Genomic DNA, 19,076 nt, shown 5'->3' with positions numbered 1-19,076 from the left:
CTAAAAGATAATATTTTTAAATAAACAAAAAATAAATTAATAACTCACACTTGATTGCAAATGAAAATCAACGAATGAGTAAGGTCAATCAATAAGATCATAAGTAAGTTTGAACAGAACAATAATGATTTATATTAAATCTCGATTTACATTATATTATGAAATACGAAACGTGTACGTTTCTGACTCACTTATCATTCTTCAGTGTGAGAGGCGCAATTAAGCGTATACATAGCCAGTAATAAAATGTAAACTCAAATATGTATAAAAATTAATAAATAGATGAATAGTCACAACAAACTGGAATATAAAGAAAGAAATACGAACGGCAATAAAGTACAGATAGATAAAATTCAGCAACAGCATAGTAATCGTATCAAGAACAATGTAGATTACACATCAGAAGTCGTAAAAAGTCCAAATTAAAAAAAAATTTTGTTCTTGGAAAACAACCAAGTTACTTTGAGTTCTATTCGTCTTAGTGCTTTTCAGAGTTATCAATGATCAATTGCTATCAATACATTCTCTCAATAAAAAAATGTATACTTTTAATAGACAGAATAAAAAAAATACAATCTGGTAAATGCAAGAAATGACAATCTGGCATATGTCGACAAGGATTAATTTATAGAATTAAAATATGACAGAACAAATATTATTTAAAGATTTGTATCGGAATTTGTACACAGAAAAAAAATTAGTATTAAATTAACAATTCATCGTTTTATATATAAAAAAAAATATAAAATTTTCTTGGAAGAATTTATAATCTAAAACAGACATAATTTACTTGCATAAAGAAAAATTTTCTCTTTATGCAAGCAAATTATGTCTGTTTAAAAGTATAAATTCTTCCAAGAAGATTTTATATTGTTGCTTATATATGAAACAATAAATTGTTAATATGATACTAATTTTTTTTCTGTGTAGTATGTATAAAAATAATATAAAGTTACCATAACGAAAGTCAGAGAGAAATTAGAATTACATTTTTAATTTAAATGAATACGGTTAAATAAATTTGCGTGTTATTTATAATGTAAAAACACCATGTGACAGTAGTTTGACAGTTATGACAGTTCTCAGTCATAACATTCATACAGGGATGGCCATTATTGAATAATTTTTTATTTAAATAATTTAAATAAAAAATTGATGAATAAAAATTTATTTGTTGTTCGGCTTCTTGTAAATAATGTATAAAAATTTATTCGTTATTTGGCCTCTTGTAAATAATGAATAAAAATTTATTCGTTATTCAACTTTTTGTGAATGATGAATAAAAATTGAATTATTATTCAGCTACTTGAAAATGACGCATAAAAATTTAAACGTTATTTCGTCATTCTTGAATAATGAATAAGCACTTATCTTTTTCAATACATCTTGAATAAGAAACAGGAATAACGAATAAATTTTTATTCTTTATTTACAAGAGGCTGAATAACGAATAAATTTTTATTCATCAATCGTCAATCATTAAATGTCAATCATGCCCATCTCTGTTTTTATGTAGAAGAGATGCGAATATATATTTTAAGCTATCGTCGAAAATTAAAAAAAATAAATAAAAATTTTTATAAATAATTATTTAAAAAGTACTAAAATTGTGAAAGGTAAATGATTTAAGATAATTAAACATTGTAGAATTCAAAAATATCAATTGTTTCGTAATCACTTTTGCGGTTTATATTGTAGAATTTATTCCAAAGTTTGAAAGGACTCGTATCCAAATAGGACTTTTTACATCGGAATTGCACTGGTAATTAGCCGATTAAATCTGGTCTTAGAAATGTTAAATTAATAAAAAATTATGAGTTATCAAAGGTGGAATAATTAAAATTTATTGATTTCAACTCTAATTATATACTAACGATATCATAACATGACCAAGAAATGTCTAATTATATAAACTGTCATTAATTTTTTTTATAGTAAAATTTTTATTTTTGAGTGTCAAATTGCTCGTTGTTACTCAATACTAAAAAAACATACATTAAAATCTTAAAATTTTACCTAAAAGTCGATAAAAATAGAAGTGTCCGATTTGGACCAGGGGGTGGTCCGATTTCGTGGTTCCATTGGAAAAAGCGTTTTTACATTTACCATTATAATTCAACATAAGTGAGAGGTATATCAAAATGGTTTGAACCAAAATGAAGGGAATTCAATTATTTTTCTAACGGCACCTTCGGTTTTATGATCGGACTTTATTTGCCCCTTATAGAAAGCAAAAACTTCAAATATGTCCGACTTACTCCACCTTTCCCGAACACTTAATTGAGCTTTTCATGCTAAAGAATGACAACTTAATGTTTGATATTTCATAATGTAAATCTCAAAAATCGAGATTTAATGCACATTATTATTGTTTTGTTCTAACTTATTTATATGCTCGTTGATTGATCTCATTTATTTGTAGATAAAGTTTATAATTAATTAATATATTATACAACATTAATATTTACAAATACTTGGTGCGAAAATATAACAATCAAAAGCTGTTGCTTTCATAGAAATGCTGTGTTAAACAGCTATATTAAGTATATTTACTTGTGTGACTGGTGGTGCTCCGTTTTCTGAAGTAGACTGTTCGGAACATTGCACAGTTGTTTTCGTGCAAACACTGGTAGGTTCGTGTCCTGATTGCGATAAAGTGGAAGTCATAGTAGACGATAAGAATTCCTTTTTCATAGACATTGTTGAAGAATGTGTGACAGTCGACGACATTTTGGTCAGCACCTGACTTTCGCCACCACCTTCGTGACATGTTTTTTCGCTTGAAAAGTGTTTGTCGCTACTGCTTGCAGGATGCATAATGCCTGAAGAAAGATGTGGCACTAACTCGAACACTCTTTCGACTTCACTTGCAGCCGGCTTCTCTGATCCACTATCTGGAAGTTAATCCAGTTATGTCAACAAAATGATTACTGATGTGACAAATGATTTTTCTGATGTGTGGCTAATAATAAAATATACTTTGAGAGATATGAGACCAATATTGCGATTGACAGGAAAATATTTAAAAAGTACATTCTATTAATACCAAGGTTTATGAACCAATATTTATTATCAATGTCATCAACATTACAATAATTATAACTTATTTCAATGTTTCTTTCTTTTATGTTATATGATTATTTAAATAATGTTTATCAAGCTTATCAAATAAATAAAAAAAAAATTATGTTATGCGGAAACAACTAAATGTTCTCCACGTAATTATATCAATTTACGTTTTACTTTAATTGATATAATATGCACTTTGTTAATATAAAATATAAAGAGATCGAAAGTACTGGAGCGTACCAACCGCACGGTCGAAATGCTCCCAGCGAAGTAACGAAATACTTTGCCTCCGATCCACGACAGAAATAGTATCGTTCACCTAGTAATAGATGAATCGAGCACTCGGCTGCAATATATAACCCAAGACCCAATTTACCGTTGTCATTCTATACTCTAATGATGCGCACACCTTATGCTCGACATTCGATAATCAACGTCATTTTAGGCATTTCCGTATATTTCTTCTATCTTAATTCTTCTTATTTATTAATTAAAAATAAATTAGTAAATTCAGAGATCGTACATCATTAAATGTTTCATAATTCAAAAAAAAACCTTTTATTTTTGAATATATATAAATAATAAAATAAAACTATTTGAAATAATCTAAGTTTACATTGATACAAATATATTCTAATATATAATTACTATATTTTAGTTTTTTATCAACAATATTATAAAACATAAAAATAAAAAAATGTTCATAATAAAAGTTATTTAAAATGAAAATAATAGGAATGATAATGTTACAAAAATGTATTTGTATTTTTTGAGGAAATAAACTGTGTACTGAGTATTCGTTAAAAATAACACGGTTACTACTTGTATAAAATGAAAGACGAAGGAGACGGATAAAGAGAAGAGTGACTCGACTTTTAAGTATTCTTAAATTTTTCTTTTATAAATTCCTTTGAAACATGATACTAAATTTTTCATTGATTCTTACATTATTTAATATTTTGCACGCAGGAGGGAGAAAGAGAAAGAAAAGAGAAAAACTAATGTTACAAATTTACAAATTCAGGTTATGCTATAAATGCAATATATAAAAGTATTAACCATACTTAACAATAATAAATTAAAAGCATTTAATTTAAAGCAAAAACAATATTATCAAATTTCAAGATACGTGTATATATGGTGTTTTTGAATTGTACACTCATTGAATGAATATTTTATTTATCGTTGACTGGAAATTTTGAGACACATTAAACTAGGTAACGCGAGTATTAATAACTTGTGACACCATTGCATTTTCTAATATTACATCCAGCATTTTACAGAAAAAGAAAAAAAAGTTAAAAGTAATATTTAAAAGTCGTAATATTATGAAATAAGTTGTTAATAAAAGAAGCAAATAAAATGTGAAGAAAAGCAATATCTATATATTATTAACTTACCAATTTCCACTTTAGCACTACAAACTGCTCTACCAGATGCGTTTTCTGCTACGCAAGAGATAGTACCGACATGTGCATCTCCGACTAGAGGAATTGTCAAAACTTGTCTATCTCCGCTAACGGAAACCAGAAAATCTTTTCCATGAACCGGCCGATCATTAAACAACCACTGTATCTGTAAAAATAAGTTTTAATAATAAAATCTGCTATCAATTAAGTGAGCACAAAGTAAAGCACATTGGACATGTATATATGTATCAGAAAAAATATCAACCAGTCTATATTTCAATTATATTCATAATTTATAATTTTAACAAAGAAAAAAAGAGTTACCGAAATTACATGATATGTCTATGATAAGACTACGATGCTTTGCACCGCATCGAATGTGCCATCTTATACTCCACGGCGCGACTGCAATCGAGCTTTTCACATGAAGTATATTGTTCGCGTTTAAATATAACTCGTCGCGGGCACAAAATTACTTTTGCCCCGTCTTGACAGGCCAGCCAACCTTTCATCTAGATATTTACGTGGCTAATGCAAAATTTAAAGAGCTAAGAGTTTAAGAACTCATAAATCAAATGATCTTTTCACTTACGTTTATTATAAGATAATTGAGGTAATTTTACGTAAGATATATTTAATATTTTACTAGGTTTTTGCTTTTCTGTACATAATATTTGATATTGCTGTCAAGATAGATGGCTATCTTATTAATTAGGTATAATTTATGTGATCAAACTAAACATCACATTATTCTTAAATTTATAAAAAAATATATTATTCTTAAATTAAAAAAATATATTATTAAAAATATATTATTAAAGTTTATAAAAAAGAATATAAACTATAATTCTTAATCCTTAAGTGGGCGCGCCGCGGCACTGAGTGTCGCAAAATTTGTTTCTGTACAAAATTATTGGTAATGCATTTCTTTTTTTTATTATCGACCTTCTATATTTCTCATTCCACATTTCAATTATAAGATAGTGTAGTTACATTGATGACAATTTTACGATTATCCAATCAATTATTAAAATTCCAAAATAATAAATTTGTGATAGAGCACTCACAATCAGTGCTGCGAGCGCCCATTAACATTCGGCTGGGAGGCGCACCCACTTATGGGATAAAGTTATAAAATGTAATATCTGACTCTTTAACTTTTCTTTGTCCTTATAAAACTTATTTTATTAAGAACAGACATAGTGTACAAATTATAAATTAAATTTTATGTCCACTAATTTTTTCAGCTGCATTAAAATTTTTTAACATAGTTAATTTTTTAAAAAAGATTTGACGATTAGTTTTATTATAAAATGTATAGGAACGTCGTTCTATTTTGCTTTTAAATAATATTTCTTAAACAAAAGCTGGAAATAAAACTTAAAAAAGTATAAATACTAGGAAAAATCTTGTTAGTAGTTATAGTAGATGATGCAGCAGTTTTTATAATTTTACTATTTCATATTTTTTAATAATTAATGGTTTTGCAATATAATCCAAAAAGAGTGTTTACCAAATTGAGCTTCAAAATAAGTACCTTAGGCAGTAATGGCAGAATTCAGATACGGCCCCGTAGTGGAGCAATTAATTACGTAATAAATTCATAAATAAAGCCATAAAATATATTTTTATATATTAAACAATAATGCTTATAAACAGTAATAAGTCATATTGGACTAACAAAATTAAAACATAAGATTAGAAAGCCTATATCAGTCACAGCAGTTCTTATTGCTAGTGGCAAATTTTTAATTTTTGCAATTTCCAACTTGGACTTGTAACGCAGTCACGAAGTCAAAATATTAATGCTCTACAAGGATATATAAGATTCCTTCTCTCCGAAAAAATTGTAAAGAATTTCATTGTGGAATTCGGCAGATACACACACACACACACACACACATACACACACACACACACACACACACACACACACACACACACACAGATACGAACCTGGCCAAAGTACTATTTTTTCGCAATAAAATTTTTTATGGTTTTTCTAGGCAGGGAAGATCTTATATATACTTCGAAAGCACAACAATGTAAAAGAGAAAATTATGCAAATTTATTCTCGTTTTTCGAGAATTTGTTTTCAGCAAATTTTATATAGAAAAAAGCTATGAATAATTATAGTTTGTTATTTCTTTAATTATTTAAGCATATCATATTTTTATCGGTATTAATACAGTGCAATGTTTAATTTTCGAGAAATTTGGACGTGTCGCTTTAGAAGGGATTCATCAGTATTGGCAATATTTCTCTATGTAATTTTTGGCAAAAATTATATATTGCGTTTAATTTACCTTGGGAAATGGTTTACCAGTGGCGATGCATTCGAATTTTGTTGAAGTTCTTTCGAATACTTTTCTGTCTTGAAATGTTTCTTTGAACGTTGGCTGAATTAATTTTTCTTCCATCTGAATAAATTCTTCGTTCCTTTTGAAATCACCAAGTGATTTCACAACCAATCTGGCAAAAGCTTTTACTTCACCATGTATGTTTATGGCTTTTGCCACGTAATTGCCTTTATCTTTTGGTATCGTTGATGAAATTTTCAAAAAGTTTGTTCCATCTTCTTTTTCTCCAATCTTTTATGTTGTATAGCAATATTACGAAAAATATATTATGATTATTTAAGTAAACGTTAAATAAAGTACAATTTATACAAATATAAATCACGCTTACCAAAATCCTTCCGTTTTGAATCATTTCATCGTCGTTAGAATACCATCTTAAATCAGGTTTAGGATCTCCCATTACGACACATTCAAAAATTGCATTTTCACCTTCAGCTACCAGCAAATCCATTGGAAGTTTAATGAACTTCGGTAAGGTATCATTGGCAAGAGTTTCTTCCTTTGTCTTTATTCGATCAATTACATTTAAAATGTGAGATGCCGCTATAAATGAAATAAAAGTATTATATATAAGCATAAAAAAATAAATTTCTAGTTGAAAGTATGTACATATATATTTATACATACGCGTAATTGTTAATGCACACTGACTAGAAGCTTCGCCAGCAGAATTAATAGCAACTACTTTATATACACCGGCATCATCCAAGAGAGCTTCATGAATAACTAGTGAACATCGGTCACCTTGGAAGAGTAATTGAAAATCTGACGACTCCTTTACAGGTTGTTCATTATGATACCAAATTACCTGAAATATTACAAAGTTAATGCAAAATAAAGTAGTAAAATAAAAAATTTTAAAGTAAAGTTTACCTCAGGTTCAGGATGACCTACAATCACGCAGTCTAGCCTAGCTGAACGTCCTTCTTGAATTTTAAGATCCTGCAAGGGTAATTGAAATTTCGGGACTATAGGTTCCTTGTCGCTACACACGAAACCAGATTCGCTAATTTCATGAAGCAAACGCTCTTTCACAGAAACGGTACAAGATACAGTGGCTTTCCCAATTTCATTACTGGCAGTCACCGTGTAAGAACCGACATCTTTCGGAAAGGCTTCCGTAATTGTCAAGCTTGTTCGAGCACCATCCGTTTGAATCTGAACAAATATGCAAATAATTACGTCGTATTAAATATATCAAAACTATTATGCCTTGCCTTACTTTATGATAATTGTTTTCTTCAATTAGCTTTCCATCGTGAGTCCAGATTAATTCGGGAATTGGATCTCCGGAAGCTTCGCATTCTAGTTTTGCTCTTTGGCCTATACTGACTATAACATTTGATAACGGTACCACGAAATATGGACTTTTTGCGATAATTTGCGCAGCTAAAATTAATATTTATGTATGTAAATAAATACATCTTTTATAATACGTTATTATTATCATTAACACAAAGAAACTTACGTTTTACATCTAGAAAAGAGCTAGTAGTTGACTGTCCCCATTGGTTTGTTGCTTTACAGGTGTATGATGCTTTGTCTTCTAAGAAAATTTCATCGAACTTCAAAACAGCTTCTCCATTATTATAAGTAATAACGTAGTCTGGAGAATTATCAATGTTGGTATCATTTTTATACCATTGTACCGTTGGTAAAGGATTTCCTTTGACTGTGCACTCTAATTTATGAGAGCATCCTTCCCTCGTAAAAGAGGGCTGCAATTCCTTCGTGAAAACTGGAGCACTTGGCTGTTCTTCTGTGATAATCTCTACATTCAAAATTTGTAACATAAATAGACGATTATTAGTATATGCACTCTTAACAAAATTCACGTGTTAATCAAATTACCTTTAACAGTTAAAATGGCTGATGTTTCGACAGAGCCATGAATGTTAAATGCACGGCAAGTGTATTTGGCAGAATCCTCAGCGAATGTTTCTTCTATTTTTAACGTACAAATGCCGTTTATATGAGTTGTTAAATAGTCTGGATTATTCAATATTGATATTCCATCTTTGTACCACACTACATCTGGTATCGGTTGACCAATTAAATGACATTCAAAATTGAATCCTTTGCCTTCTTGAACTATCGCGTCACACAAAGGAACTGTGAATTCTGGAGCTAATGAAACGATTTCGTCTCTTTGTTTTTCTTCAGCATGTTCGTGTGATTTGTCATGTATTTCTTCAAATACAAGCTTTCTTAGGGGACTAGTTTCTTTTGGAATAATTGGAATACTTTTCTCGACTTCCATCTGTAATTATAAGTAGAAATTTTATAATTATAGCATTAATAATTAAAATACATTGTTTAAAATGCAAGTACCTTTTGAAGAATATGAATTTCTTTCGTTGTCACAGCGGAAGTAATAGTTTCTTCAACTATGGTCTCATCAGTTTGAGCGGAGATGGAATGAGAAACGGGAGGAACAATTTTTCGCGTTTCTTCTTCTTTTAATTTTTTTGCAGCCTTGTCTAAAGTCTCAGCAGCAAGCTGTTCTGCAAGTTTTTTCGCGTTTTCTGCTTCTATCTTTGCAGCTTCTGCAGCTTCCATTTCTGCTTTAACAGCTTGTAACTTTTTATCAGCTTCTAGCTTCTCGATTCGCATCTTCTCTCGGAGATCTTCGGCAGTTTGTAAATTTTGACTCAGAGTATGCAATTCGGAAGAAATAACTGCGAAGGAATCTAGCATTTGTCGATTCTCTACTACCACCTCGTTGAATTGCGGAAGTCTGTCTGTACCTAAAATATTTAATGTAAACGGATCATTTATTATACTTATTTTACTCGTTTGATAATTTGTGTAAATATAATGCCAGTTTTACCAAAAACTATTGTCGACAATTGTTTCAATTTCTCAATTCTCTTTTCTTGCTGTTCTTCACCTGGTTTTATATAAGCATCAATTTCTCGCAGTAAATCGGTAGTTTCTTCAGGCACTTTAACGGTTGTTGCTTTACGTGCAACAATCACCAAAAGTTTGCTACCTTCCCTAAACCATTGTTTGGCTTCTTCCAAGAGCGTGAAATAATCAATAGCTAAATTCATTCTTTTCTTAGTATTTTTAACACATGTCCTCAGATGATCCCATCTGTTTCGCAGGGATAAAATTTCATCCGTTACTTGTGGAGTTAATGGAACAATTGTTTCTTCTGTTTTCTTTATAAAAGTTTCAATTTTTTCTTCCAAAATCTATAAATATATATAAAATAACATTAAAATAACCTTTTCACACAGTCACAAGATCAATTTAACAATATTACCATTATCGTTTGCTCAAACTGTTCAAAAGCAGTAAGTGTCGCTTTCGATAAAGTGTCACCAATTCTTCCATCCATATCTTTTAACTGTTCGTTTAATTCACGTAGATCCGAATTAATCTTTTCAATATCCTCTCTAAAAGCGCAGAGTCGTCGATGTTTTTCAAGATGGCTCAACGATTCGATTTTAAACGATTCGAATTTAACGTTTACAGAGTCTAAGGTGCGTTTTAATTTTTCAATATCTTGTGTTGCTGATTCTGGCGGCTCTTGTAGTCTAATGTTGTCGATTATTTCTTCGGATTTCGTACGTATTCGTAGTAAAGATTCCGTAATAGAGGATTTTAACATGTCAAATTTGTTTAATGAAGCATTTACATCGGTCAATCTAGTAGAACTTAACGCATGTTCAACTTCTTGCTTTGCTTCATTAATTTTATTCTCGATCTTAAAAGCGAATAAAAACAGTTAACATATATATTTTAAGGTATAAATGTATATATATTTATATAAATATTATATAGCATTACGTTTAAAATATTTAAAAATTCATCTTACCTCTTCGAGAGTTTTAAAAGTAGAAAATAAAGATTCTAATAATTTTTCGTAATCTTTAACGATAGTGTTCATCTTTTTATGCATTTCTACGAGATTTCCTGAAATCTGCTGGGCTGCTTTACTTTCATCTAATTTAATTATATTTTAATTAAATATGTTTTTTTTTAAATGCAACATAAATATTGATATAACGTAATATATTCTGGTTACCTCTGTCGACAAATGCTTGAATGTTTTTAATTCGAGCATCCAATTCCTCAATAGTTTTATTTAATTCAAATAAAACTTGTTTTTTTACATCTTCTAAATTGTGCAAAATATCGGTTATTTTAGAAGATCGTGTTGTTATCATTGGGTACAGCATCGTCTCAATTTTTGTAATTGAAGCTAATGTCTGTAATAAAATAAGTCGGTAATAATATAAATTATAATAAAAAAGATAATAAATGACATAAATATTTTTAACCATTTTCCTCATCTTTCTTCCTTATTTTATTTTAAATACAGAATTAAAAATGAATGCTGTTAATAATAAATTAATTTAATATAAATTTAAGATAGAAGATATAGAAGGTACAAAAATTCAATACAAATTTTCACAACGTAAATTAGAATACCTTTGTACTTTCTTCTATTCTTTGCTCACATTCAATTCGCTTTTGTTTTAATATTTGAACAGTAGTCTGGCATTTTTCCCATGATTCTGTTATAACCAATTGCCGATTGGCAAACTTTTCTAAAAGAGTTCGTATACACAGACAAGCTCGCGATACATCAAGATATGAATCATCAATCTATAAGAAAAAAATATGAATTCAGTTTTTGTATATCTTAAAATTTCTTAAAGTAGTAAAGTCTTAAAATATTAGAATAAAAAAGTTTTTTTAGAATATTAGATTTTCTTAGTTAAAGAATACTTTATATACTGCTTACGTTATTTGTTTCATTGAGAAATGTTTTTGCATAATCATGGAGTTTCTTATAAAGTGGTTCAAAGGATTTCCATCTTTCTTCTAGTTCATTAAACTTAGTCTCATCTAATGCATTTTCACAATTTTTCAATTCGTCATAAATTGAATCCATTTCATGAGTCAATTCTTCCACAATTTCATGAAACTGCATGTAAATAGTACCTAATTCGATTCTTTTCACCATTGCAATTTTTGTTTTTGTCCACTCGTCTTCAAGACTCTTTATTTTTAATTGTAATTCGTACTTCTGTATTTCGTCCAGACGTTCTATGATTGGAAGAATTTCCAATTCTAAATGATCTACCTCCTCACTTTTATGTTCCAATTCGGTTAGCAATTGACAATGAACTCGACGGAAATCGTATGCCATTGACAGATCACTGCCTAGATTTTGATGCGTTTGAAGAAAGACTTTAGCCGTATTAGTTAGCCAAGCTCGTAATGCGTCATGCTTATCTAAAAATGTAGCAAGTATTCTCGAAACCTCCAAATTTTCTTGTTTATGAGCCGTACATCGTTCTATCAAACAAAGTTTGCGATTCTCCAATTTTTCCACTATATTTCTTACACCCTACAAATATGAACATATATGTATATATTTGATACTATATTAAAAAAATAAATATAAATATTTAATTCAGAAAATTATCAAATCTAATACTTCTTTAAAACGTATACATATATGTATATAGATAGATAGATAGATATGTATATACATGTGTGTTACATATATAGGGGAGATTGGGGAAATCGGACCGTGTTCCAAATAGGAACTTTTTAATTTAAATGAATATGGTTAAATAAGTTTGCGTTCCATTTATAGTGTAAATGGAACGCAAACCTATTTAACCTTATAAGACACCGAACATGTGACAACAATTTGATAGTTTTTTGTCAACATTCATATAATAGACACGAATATGTATTTTCAGTTATCGTGAAAAAAAAAAAAAAAATACTTGTAAGTCATTATTTAAAAAGTTTTAAAATTTTGAAAAGTAATTGATTTAAGGTAATTTAAGAGTAGTATTCACAAATATCAATCGTTTCGTGTTTGCGGTTTTGTTTTATGACTTTTGCGGTTTATTGTTAAATTTGTTCCAAAAGTTCAAAAATACTTATGTCTAAATCAGACTTTTTACATCGGAATTGCAATCTGATCGTAATACTGGTGATTAACTGACCAAATCTAATCCTAGAAATAGTTAGTAAAATATTATTAATTATCAAGTTCAAAATAATTGAATTTTATTAATTTTAACTTTAATTATAATATAATAACAATAACATGACCAGAAAACGTCTAATTATATAAACTGTCATTTTTTTCTTTTTAGTAAAATTTTTATTTTTAATTGTCAAATTACTTGTTTTTACACTGTAAAAAATAAAATGCTAATTTAACACTTTTGTGTGTCCCAGAAAATCCGCTCTAAATTTTAAGTTAAAATAACTCAAAAGTTAAGTTAAAATAACTATTATTTTAACTTAATAATTTAAAATAAGAGTTATTTTAACTTGATTTTTAAGTTATTTTAATTTAAAATTTAGTGTGGACATTCTGGGACATTTAATTTTTTACTGTGTACTTAATACTAAGAAAAAATACATTATAATAACACATTACACATGGGGCCGAGCTTTGCCGTTCTTGATTGAGGCCGATGTTTTCAATACGAAGCGTAGCTACGCTCGCGAAGCGGTATTTTATGCAAAGGAAGTACATTTTTTGCGGTATTTAAGAAAGAACAAGCGCATGGCGTTTTCCTATCATTGCCTATCCCGGTTATAGGTTATGAGAGGTCAGTATATTACCTTCGCTCATGCATTTGATCTTACGCTCAGCGCATGTGCCACGAGACGTTCACAGTTTCTTGACAAAAGTGCGCATGCGAACCGTACGAGAATATTAATTTTACCGTCCACGGACGGCAATATTTCCCACTCCAAAGATTGCCCATTTACGGCCATGTTACCAACTGCCCCAGAATGTCGCGAAAAACGTGCTTCCTTTGCGTAAAATCTTTTAAAATTTTATTTCAAAATCGACAAAGTAGAAGCGTTTGATTTGAACCACAGGGTGGTCCAATTTAAAATTAATTGTTTCAAATCGGACAGGAAAAAACGTTTTTACATTTTCCATTACAGTTTAACACATGTGAGAGGTACTTCAAAATGTTTTTAATAAAAAATAAAGTGAATTACATTCTTTCTAACGACATTTTCGGTTTTACGATTGGACTTTATTTGCGCCGTATAGAGGGCAAAAACTGCAAATAGATCTGACTTACCTTATTCTTTTCTGTGTATGTGTGTGTGTGTGTGTGTGCTCGCGCTCGCGCGCGCGTGTGTATGTGTACATATAGTCTGATATTGTTTCTAAAAGAAAATTTTAAAAGAAAATTTCTAAAAGAAAGAAACAAAAATTGTATGATCATTGTTTTCCAATATATTCTTTTCCAAGTGTTTATGATATGAAAAAAATAAAATCGTATAATTTTAATAATTCATGATTTGCGATTTTAAAAATTAAGTTATTAAGGAATTGGAACGATTTAATTTTGTTTCCTTAATTTAAGAAATGTCACATTTTAAAAAAGTATTAAAATATGACTTTTTTAAAGGTCAATAAGATTTTTAATTTTTCAAAATTTAAAAATTTTTTACGACTGCAGAGTGCAATCAATATTTTAAGAATAATTTTAATTTTTCGATTTAGATCAACCATTTTGTAGAGATCATGTTAACCAGCCCACTCATAGAGGTTTACATGCGGCAATTAAAAATGGCACAAAAATGAAAATATTGAAGTCGTTTCTTTCCACGTACACATTGAAACATGTATTTTCGATTAAAACAAAATAAATTTTATTTATTTGTATTGTTTTCTATTAAAAAACTCCTAAAATTTTTTGGCTTCTACAATGTGTTGCTTCCCCCTTCCTCCTTAATAACATCTGTCTATAAAATTTTTACTTAACCCAATATAAAAAGGGTTTTCAAATTTATTAGGTCCAGTCGGAGAATTTGTACTTTGTAATATCGCTAATTCCGTTAGTTTAGGGATCTCTTTATTTATTATAAAATTTAAAATTATATCATAAAACAGTAGTTTTATAATATAATTTTAAATTTTATAATAATATAGTAATATTATTTGATAAAAGACAATTTTTAATTTAATATTTATGTTAACAAAATTATTAGTTTTTGTTTACAAATTTTTAGTTTTTCAACACATTTATATTGAGAAAAGCGACTAACCGATCGAAAGCAGATCTTGGTGCTCAATAATAATTTTCTAGGTGAATTTACACTTTTCAAGTTTCTCATTAACAGCTTAACTTAAAGAACAATAATAAATACGATTAATTCAGTGATTGACCTTACCTCGGCACCAGGCGCTTCTTTTCCCGTGATATTTAAAATCGCATATCCTTCTGATAATGATTTTGAAATTACGTCTTCTATTGTGGCCACTGTTTGTTCATGAAAACGTGCTAGTTGTGTAGAATAAGAAGAGTATTCCGTTGTCATTAATTGAACTTCTAGTTGATCCAGTTTGGTAAAAGCCTAATTACATTAAATAATATTAATATCCAAGTTTAGTACATATACCTTATGCAGCCTCAAAATTTTTCAAAGATGTCTCCGAAATATTTCAAATAAAAAATAAAACATTTTAGAAAGGTTTCAAAATCTGTCTTTAATGTTTTACAAATGTTTTTGGACAAATGTTAGTACAAATGTTATCAAAATATCCGTAATATGTACTTAGAATATTGCAGAAATGTTATTAAAAAATTAATGAAAAAATTTCAAACCCCTTGCTGAAATATTACTAATCGTAATGCTCTGAAAATATTAAATTTAAACATTATTTTTTTAAAGTACTTTAAATTTAAAGTAAATAAGGTATTTGAGCCGAATAAAGTCTAGCTAATATATTTTATTTTTTATAAATTTTACTTATGGAAATGTTAAAATAAACTAAGTGAAAATAAAATGTTTATTTTAATTATTCACAAAAATAAAATTACGTATAGGTTTCTATATAAACAAAAAACTTTTTTTATACTCTGATCCTCATTAAACGTTTGTGTTTAATATGACCCAAATAAAAAATAAATTAAATATGACAAAGGAACTAAACGTTATCTTCCAAATCACTTTTAATACATACATACATATACAGGGTGTCCAAAAAGTTCCGGGACGACAAAATATCTTGAAAATTAAGCATTTTAGGAAAAAGTGTTTCAGATAAAAGTTGTGGGGTTTCAAAAGATCTATTTACTGATCTTATCAGTTTGACTTTGGATAGCGTCGCCAAGGTCAGATCAAAATCATATTAACTTTTTTAAATGAAACACTCAATTTTTGATTCCAGAATCTAATAGCCAATGTCAAGAGGTTTCCAAAACTTACAAGAAAGTTTATTTTTGTTGAGTACTTTTCGAGTTGTAGGGCTTGTAAGCTACAGTGTACTTCCAAGCGTTATAACTCAGAAAGTACTTAACAAAAATAAACTTTCTTGTAGACTTTTGGAAAGTTCTTGAAATCGACTATAAGAAAATGCAATAAAAACAAAAAATGTTAGAGAAATACCGATACCCTTTAATTAGGGAATTACCGGTACTCTAACATTATATTTTTTATTTGCCTTTGCTTTTCGAGAAGTGGCGATCGCTTTTAAATCCATTAAAAACCAATTTAAAGTTGCTTTGGGTGGATTTAAACCCGGATTTTTGGCACGGAGAGCAAACTTTTTACGTCATATCGTCACGCACACACGCATGTAAAATTGGCAAACATGATAAAATTAAAAGTGAGCCTTATTTAGTGCTGGGCGTTATTTAACTTAAGTATCTTATTTCAAAAATAATGTTTCAATTTATTACATTCAGAAAATTACAACTATTGAAAAGTTGCACTATAAATTATATATAAAATATAATTAGTGTTCTTGTTCTACGTTTTTATTTATTATTTACAGTCTAATTGATCTAATAAATGTAAATATAATTTTTTTGAAATATTTAATGAAAAGAATGGATAATTATATAAGACAATACTTTATTTGCGTAACATTCTTAATTCCTATTACATAAACTTAGTACTCGCCGCAAGCAGACTTAAAAAATTTTCATCCAAACGGCAAAAGTAATATAGCAAATTTTCTGCTTGAGTATGTTAACATATATTTGAATGAAAAATTTGATCAATTTTAAAAAACCCAAACTGAAAATTTTAAAATCTGCTGCATGTGATTGATTTTAGTAACATTTTTATTGAGACATTTCATATCACGATACTTTAGAAAAATTTCTGTTATAACATTTTATTTTGCAAAATTCCTTTAGAAGTATTGCACGTAAAAGTGGAAAGTTTGAAACCTTTCTGAAAGCTTTTGGCAACAATCCTCACTATATGGGTGATTCAGTTAAATGATTCAGTTAAATTATAAAATATTACATTATTTTACTTATTAACCTTTAAACTGTAATTCCAGTCTTACAGAGTGTTATTGAAACTTTACATGTCAATAACTTCCTCAATATCCATAAGAAGCTCTCTAAATTCGTAATACTTTTATACCATCTGTTCCCAAACATTGTACAATGAGGTGCATTAATGAGATCTTTTCTTGGTGTAGGAACTCCAGCAGTTTAACCAATCATGTGTTGCCACTGATTTAGTGAGTTTGTCTGATTGGCTAAGATTGCTGTGACTTTTGCACTAGCTACACCGAAAAAGGACCTCATTAATGCATTTCGTAGGTATATACGTAGTGGTCCCGTTGTCATTTACTGGGAATGTATAACATAAAACTTAATTTTAAGAAATATAAAAAAATGCATTTCTTCCCATCTTGCCACATTGATGAGGTAAAATGGGGTATCCGTAGACAAGACGAGATATACTTTAAAGTATACTGTAATTTAACTTTCCGTCAGATACATATGATGTCACAGATTCGTGGTAAACATATTTACGCCGAATTGAAAACTTAGATATTTGAAAATGTGTTTACCATGAATCTGTGACGTCACATGCGCCTGAAGAAGAGTTAATACTAATGTCATAAGTAAAAAAAATGAGATAAAATCACAAGAAAATTACTAGGTCAATAGCTTTCAACGACTGAAAGGCCACGCGTATATTTAACGCGTATATTCAATTCCTGCATTTAAATCACGTGATACCTCGGCTACCCTGTCACTTCGTCTTACTCCATCTTCCTCTATTTCTTTATTTAGGTTTTATTTAAACATTTTAATTCTTATATACTGGTGTAAAGTTATATTTTAATGTTAAGAAAATTTTTATAGTTTAACTTTTTTAGAACTTTTTTAGAATTTTTAGGATTTTTTGAATGGTAGTAACGATTTTTTGAAAATCTTTTTCTAACTTTAACTCTAAATAATTCTACCGAGTAAACGTATCAACCTGTATTTTCTATAAAAAAATTTTATTGGATTGTTTAAATAATATACTAATGGAGAGTGGGATATATCAAACCGTGTTTCAAATAGGACATGTTAAATTTAAATAAATATGGTTAAACAAATTTGCGTGCCATTTATAATGCAAAGTTTTTATAAAACATATTAACATGTAACAGTAATTTGACGGTTCTCTATCATAAAAGAGACGAGAATGTGTATTTTTAGCAATTATAGTGCAAAAATTTTTTAAAAATAGGAAACTTTGTAATTATGTAAAAGGTATAAAAATTTTGAAAGGCAATCGATTTAGGATAATTATAGAGTGTAGAATTAAAAAATATCAAACATTTTGTGCTCACATTTCCGGTTTATAAAATTTGTTCCGAAGTTCGAAAGAACTCATTTCCAAATTGAAATTACAACATAATCACTGGTTATCGTTCGATCTGATCTAGTCCTAGAAATGTTGAATCAGTAAAATATTATAAATCATCAGACTCGGGATAATTGAATTTGATTGACTTCAACTCTGTTTATAGAAGAGAGAGTGGGCTAAATTGGATCGGGTTCTAAATAGGACTTTTTTAATTTCAATGAATATAGTTAAACAAATTTGCGTGCTATTTATAATGTAAAGTCCTTATAAGACGCCAAACATGTGACAGCAGTTTGACAATTCTCTGTCATAACAATCATAGAATATACAAATCTAAACAAGAAGGCCTTTTTCGATCGTAGCTTAGTGCTTTTATGTATTCGTGTGATTTTATATATTTTCTCAGACTCAACCAAACTGCGCGTTTCATAGAATAGATGCAAATATGTATCTTCATCCATCGTGCAAAACTTTTTAAAAATAGAAAATCCCTGTAAATCATTATTTAAAAAGTGTTAAAAGTTTAAAAGATAATTAATTTAAGATAATTAAAGAGTGTAGAATTCAAAAATATCAATCGTTTTGTGATCATTTTTGTGGTTTATTATTAAATTTGTTC

The 19,076-nt window shown here is 28.8% G+C and overlaps 1 protein-coding gene across 6 annotated transcripts in view; it reads right to left on the bottom strand.

Annotated features, from left to right (window-relative positions):
* The window catches only part of LOC105193639 (titin), an 88,463-nt gene that overhangs the window by 32,491 nt on the left and 36,896 nt on the right, over positions 1 to 19,076 (bottom strand). For all 6 annotated transcript variants that reach the window (XM_039450372.1, XM_039450370.1, XM_039450369.1 and 3 more), the window contains 17 exons: positions 15,023 to 15,205; positions 11,595 to 12,203; positions 11,279 to 11,455; positions 10,872 to 11,055; positions 10,662 to 10,789; positions 10,107 to 10,550; positions 9,669 to 10,035; positions 9,170 to 9,585; positions 8,690 to 9,098; positions 8,307 to 8,609; positions 8,061 to 8,227; positions 7,712 to 7,996; positions 7,466 to 7,646; positions 7,167 to 7,381; positions 6,785 to 7,069; positions 4,470 to 4,644; positions 2,554 to 2,894 (listed from right to left, as the gene is read on the bottom strand). In XM_039450372.1, coding sequence (XP_039306306.1) covers positions 2,554 to 2,894; positions 4,470 to 4,644; positions 6,785 to 7,069; positions 7,167 to 7,381; positions 7,466 to 7,646; positions 7,712 to 7,996; positions 8,061 to 8,227; positions 8,307 to 8,609; positions 8,690 to 9,098; positions 9,170 to 9,585; positions 9,669 to 10,035; positions 10,107 to 10,550; positions 10,662 to 10,789; positions 10,872 to 11,055; positions 11,279 to 11,455; positions 11,595 to 12,203; positions 15,023 to 15,205 — 4,869 coding nt within the window. The remainder of the gene's footprint in view (positions 1 to 2,553; positions 2,895 to 4,469; positions 4,645 to 6,784; positions 7,070 to 7,166; positions 7,382 to 7,465; positions 7,647 to 7,711; positions 7,997 to 8,060; positions 8,228 to 8,306; positions 8,610 to 8,689; positions 9,099 to 9,169; positions 9,586 to 9,668; positions 10,036 to 10,106; positions 10,551 to 10,661; positions 10,790 to 10,871; positions 11,056 to 11,278; positions 11,456 to 11,594; positions 12,204 to 15,022; positions 15,206 to 19,076) is intronic.

Source organism: Solenopsis invicta, chromosome 6 (genome assembly GCF_016802725.1).
Source record: "Solenopsis invicta isolate M01_SB chromosome 6, UNIL_Sinv_3.0, whole genome shotgun sequence".
Lineage (NCBI taxonomy): Eukaryota > Metazoa > Arthropoda > Insecta > Hymenoptera > Formicidae > Solenopsis > Solenopsis invicta.
This window is presented reverse-complemented; position numbering and strand designations above follow the sequence as displayed.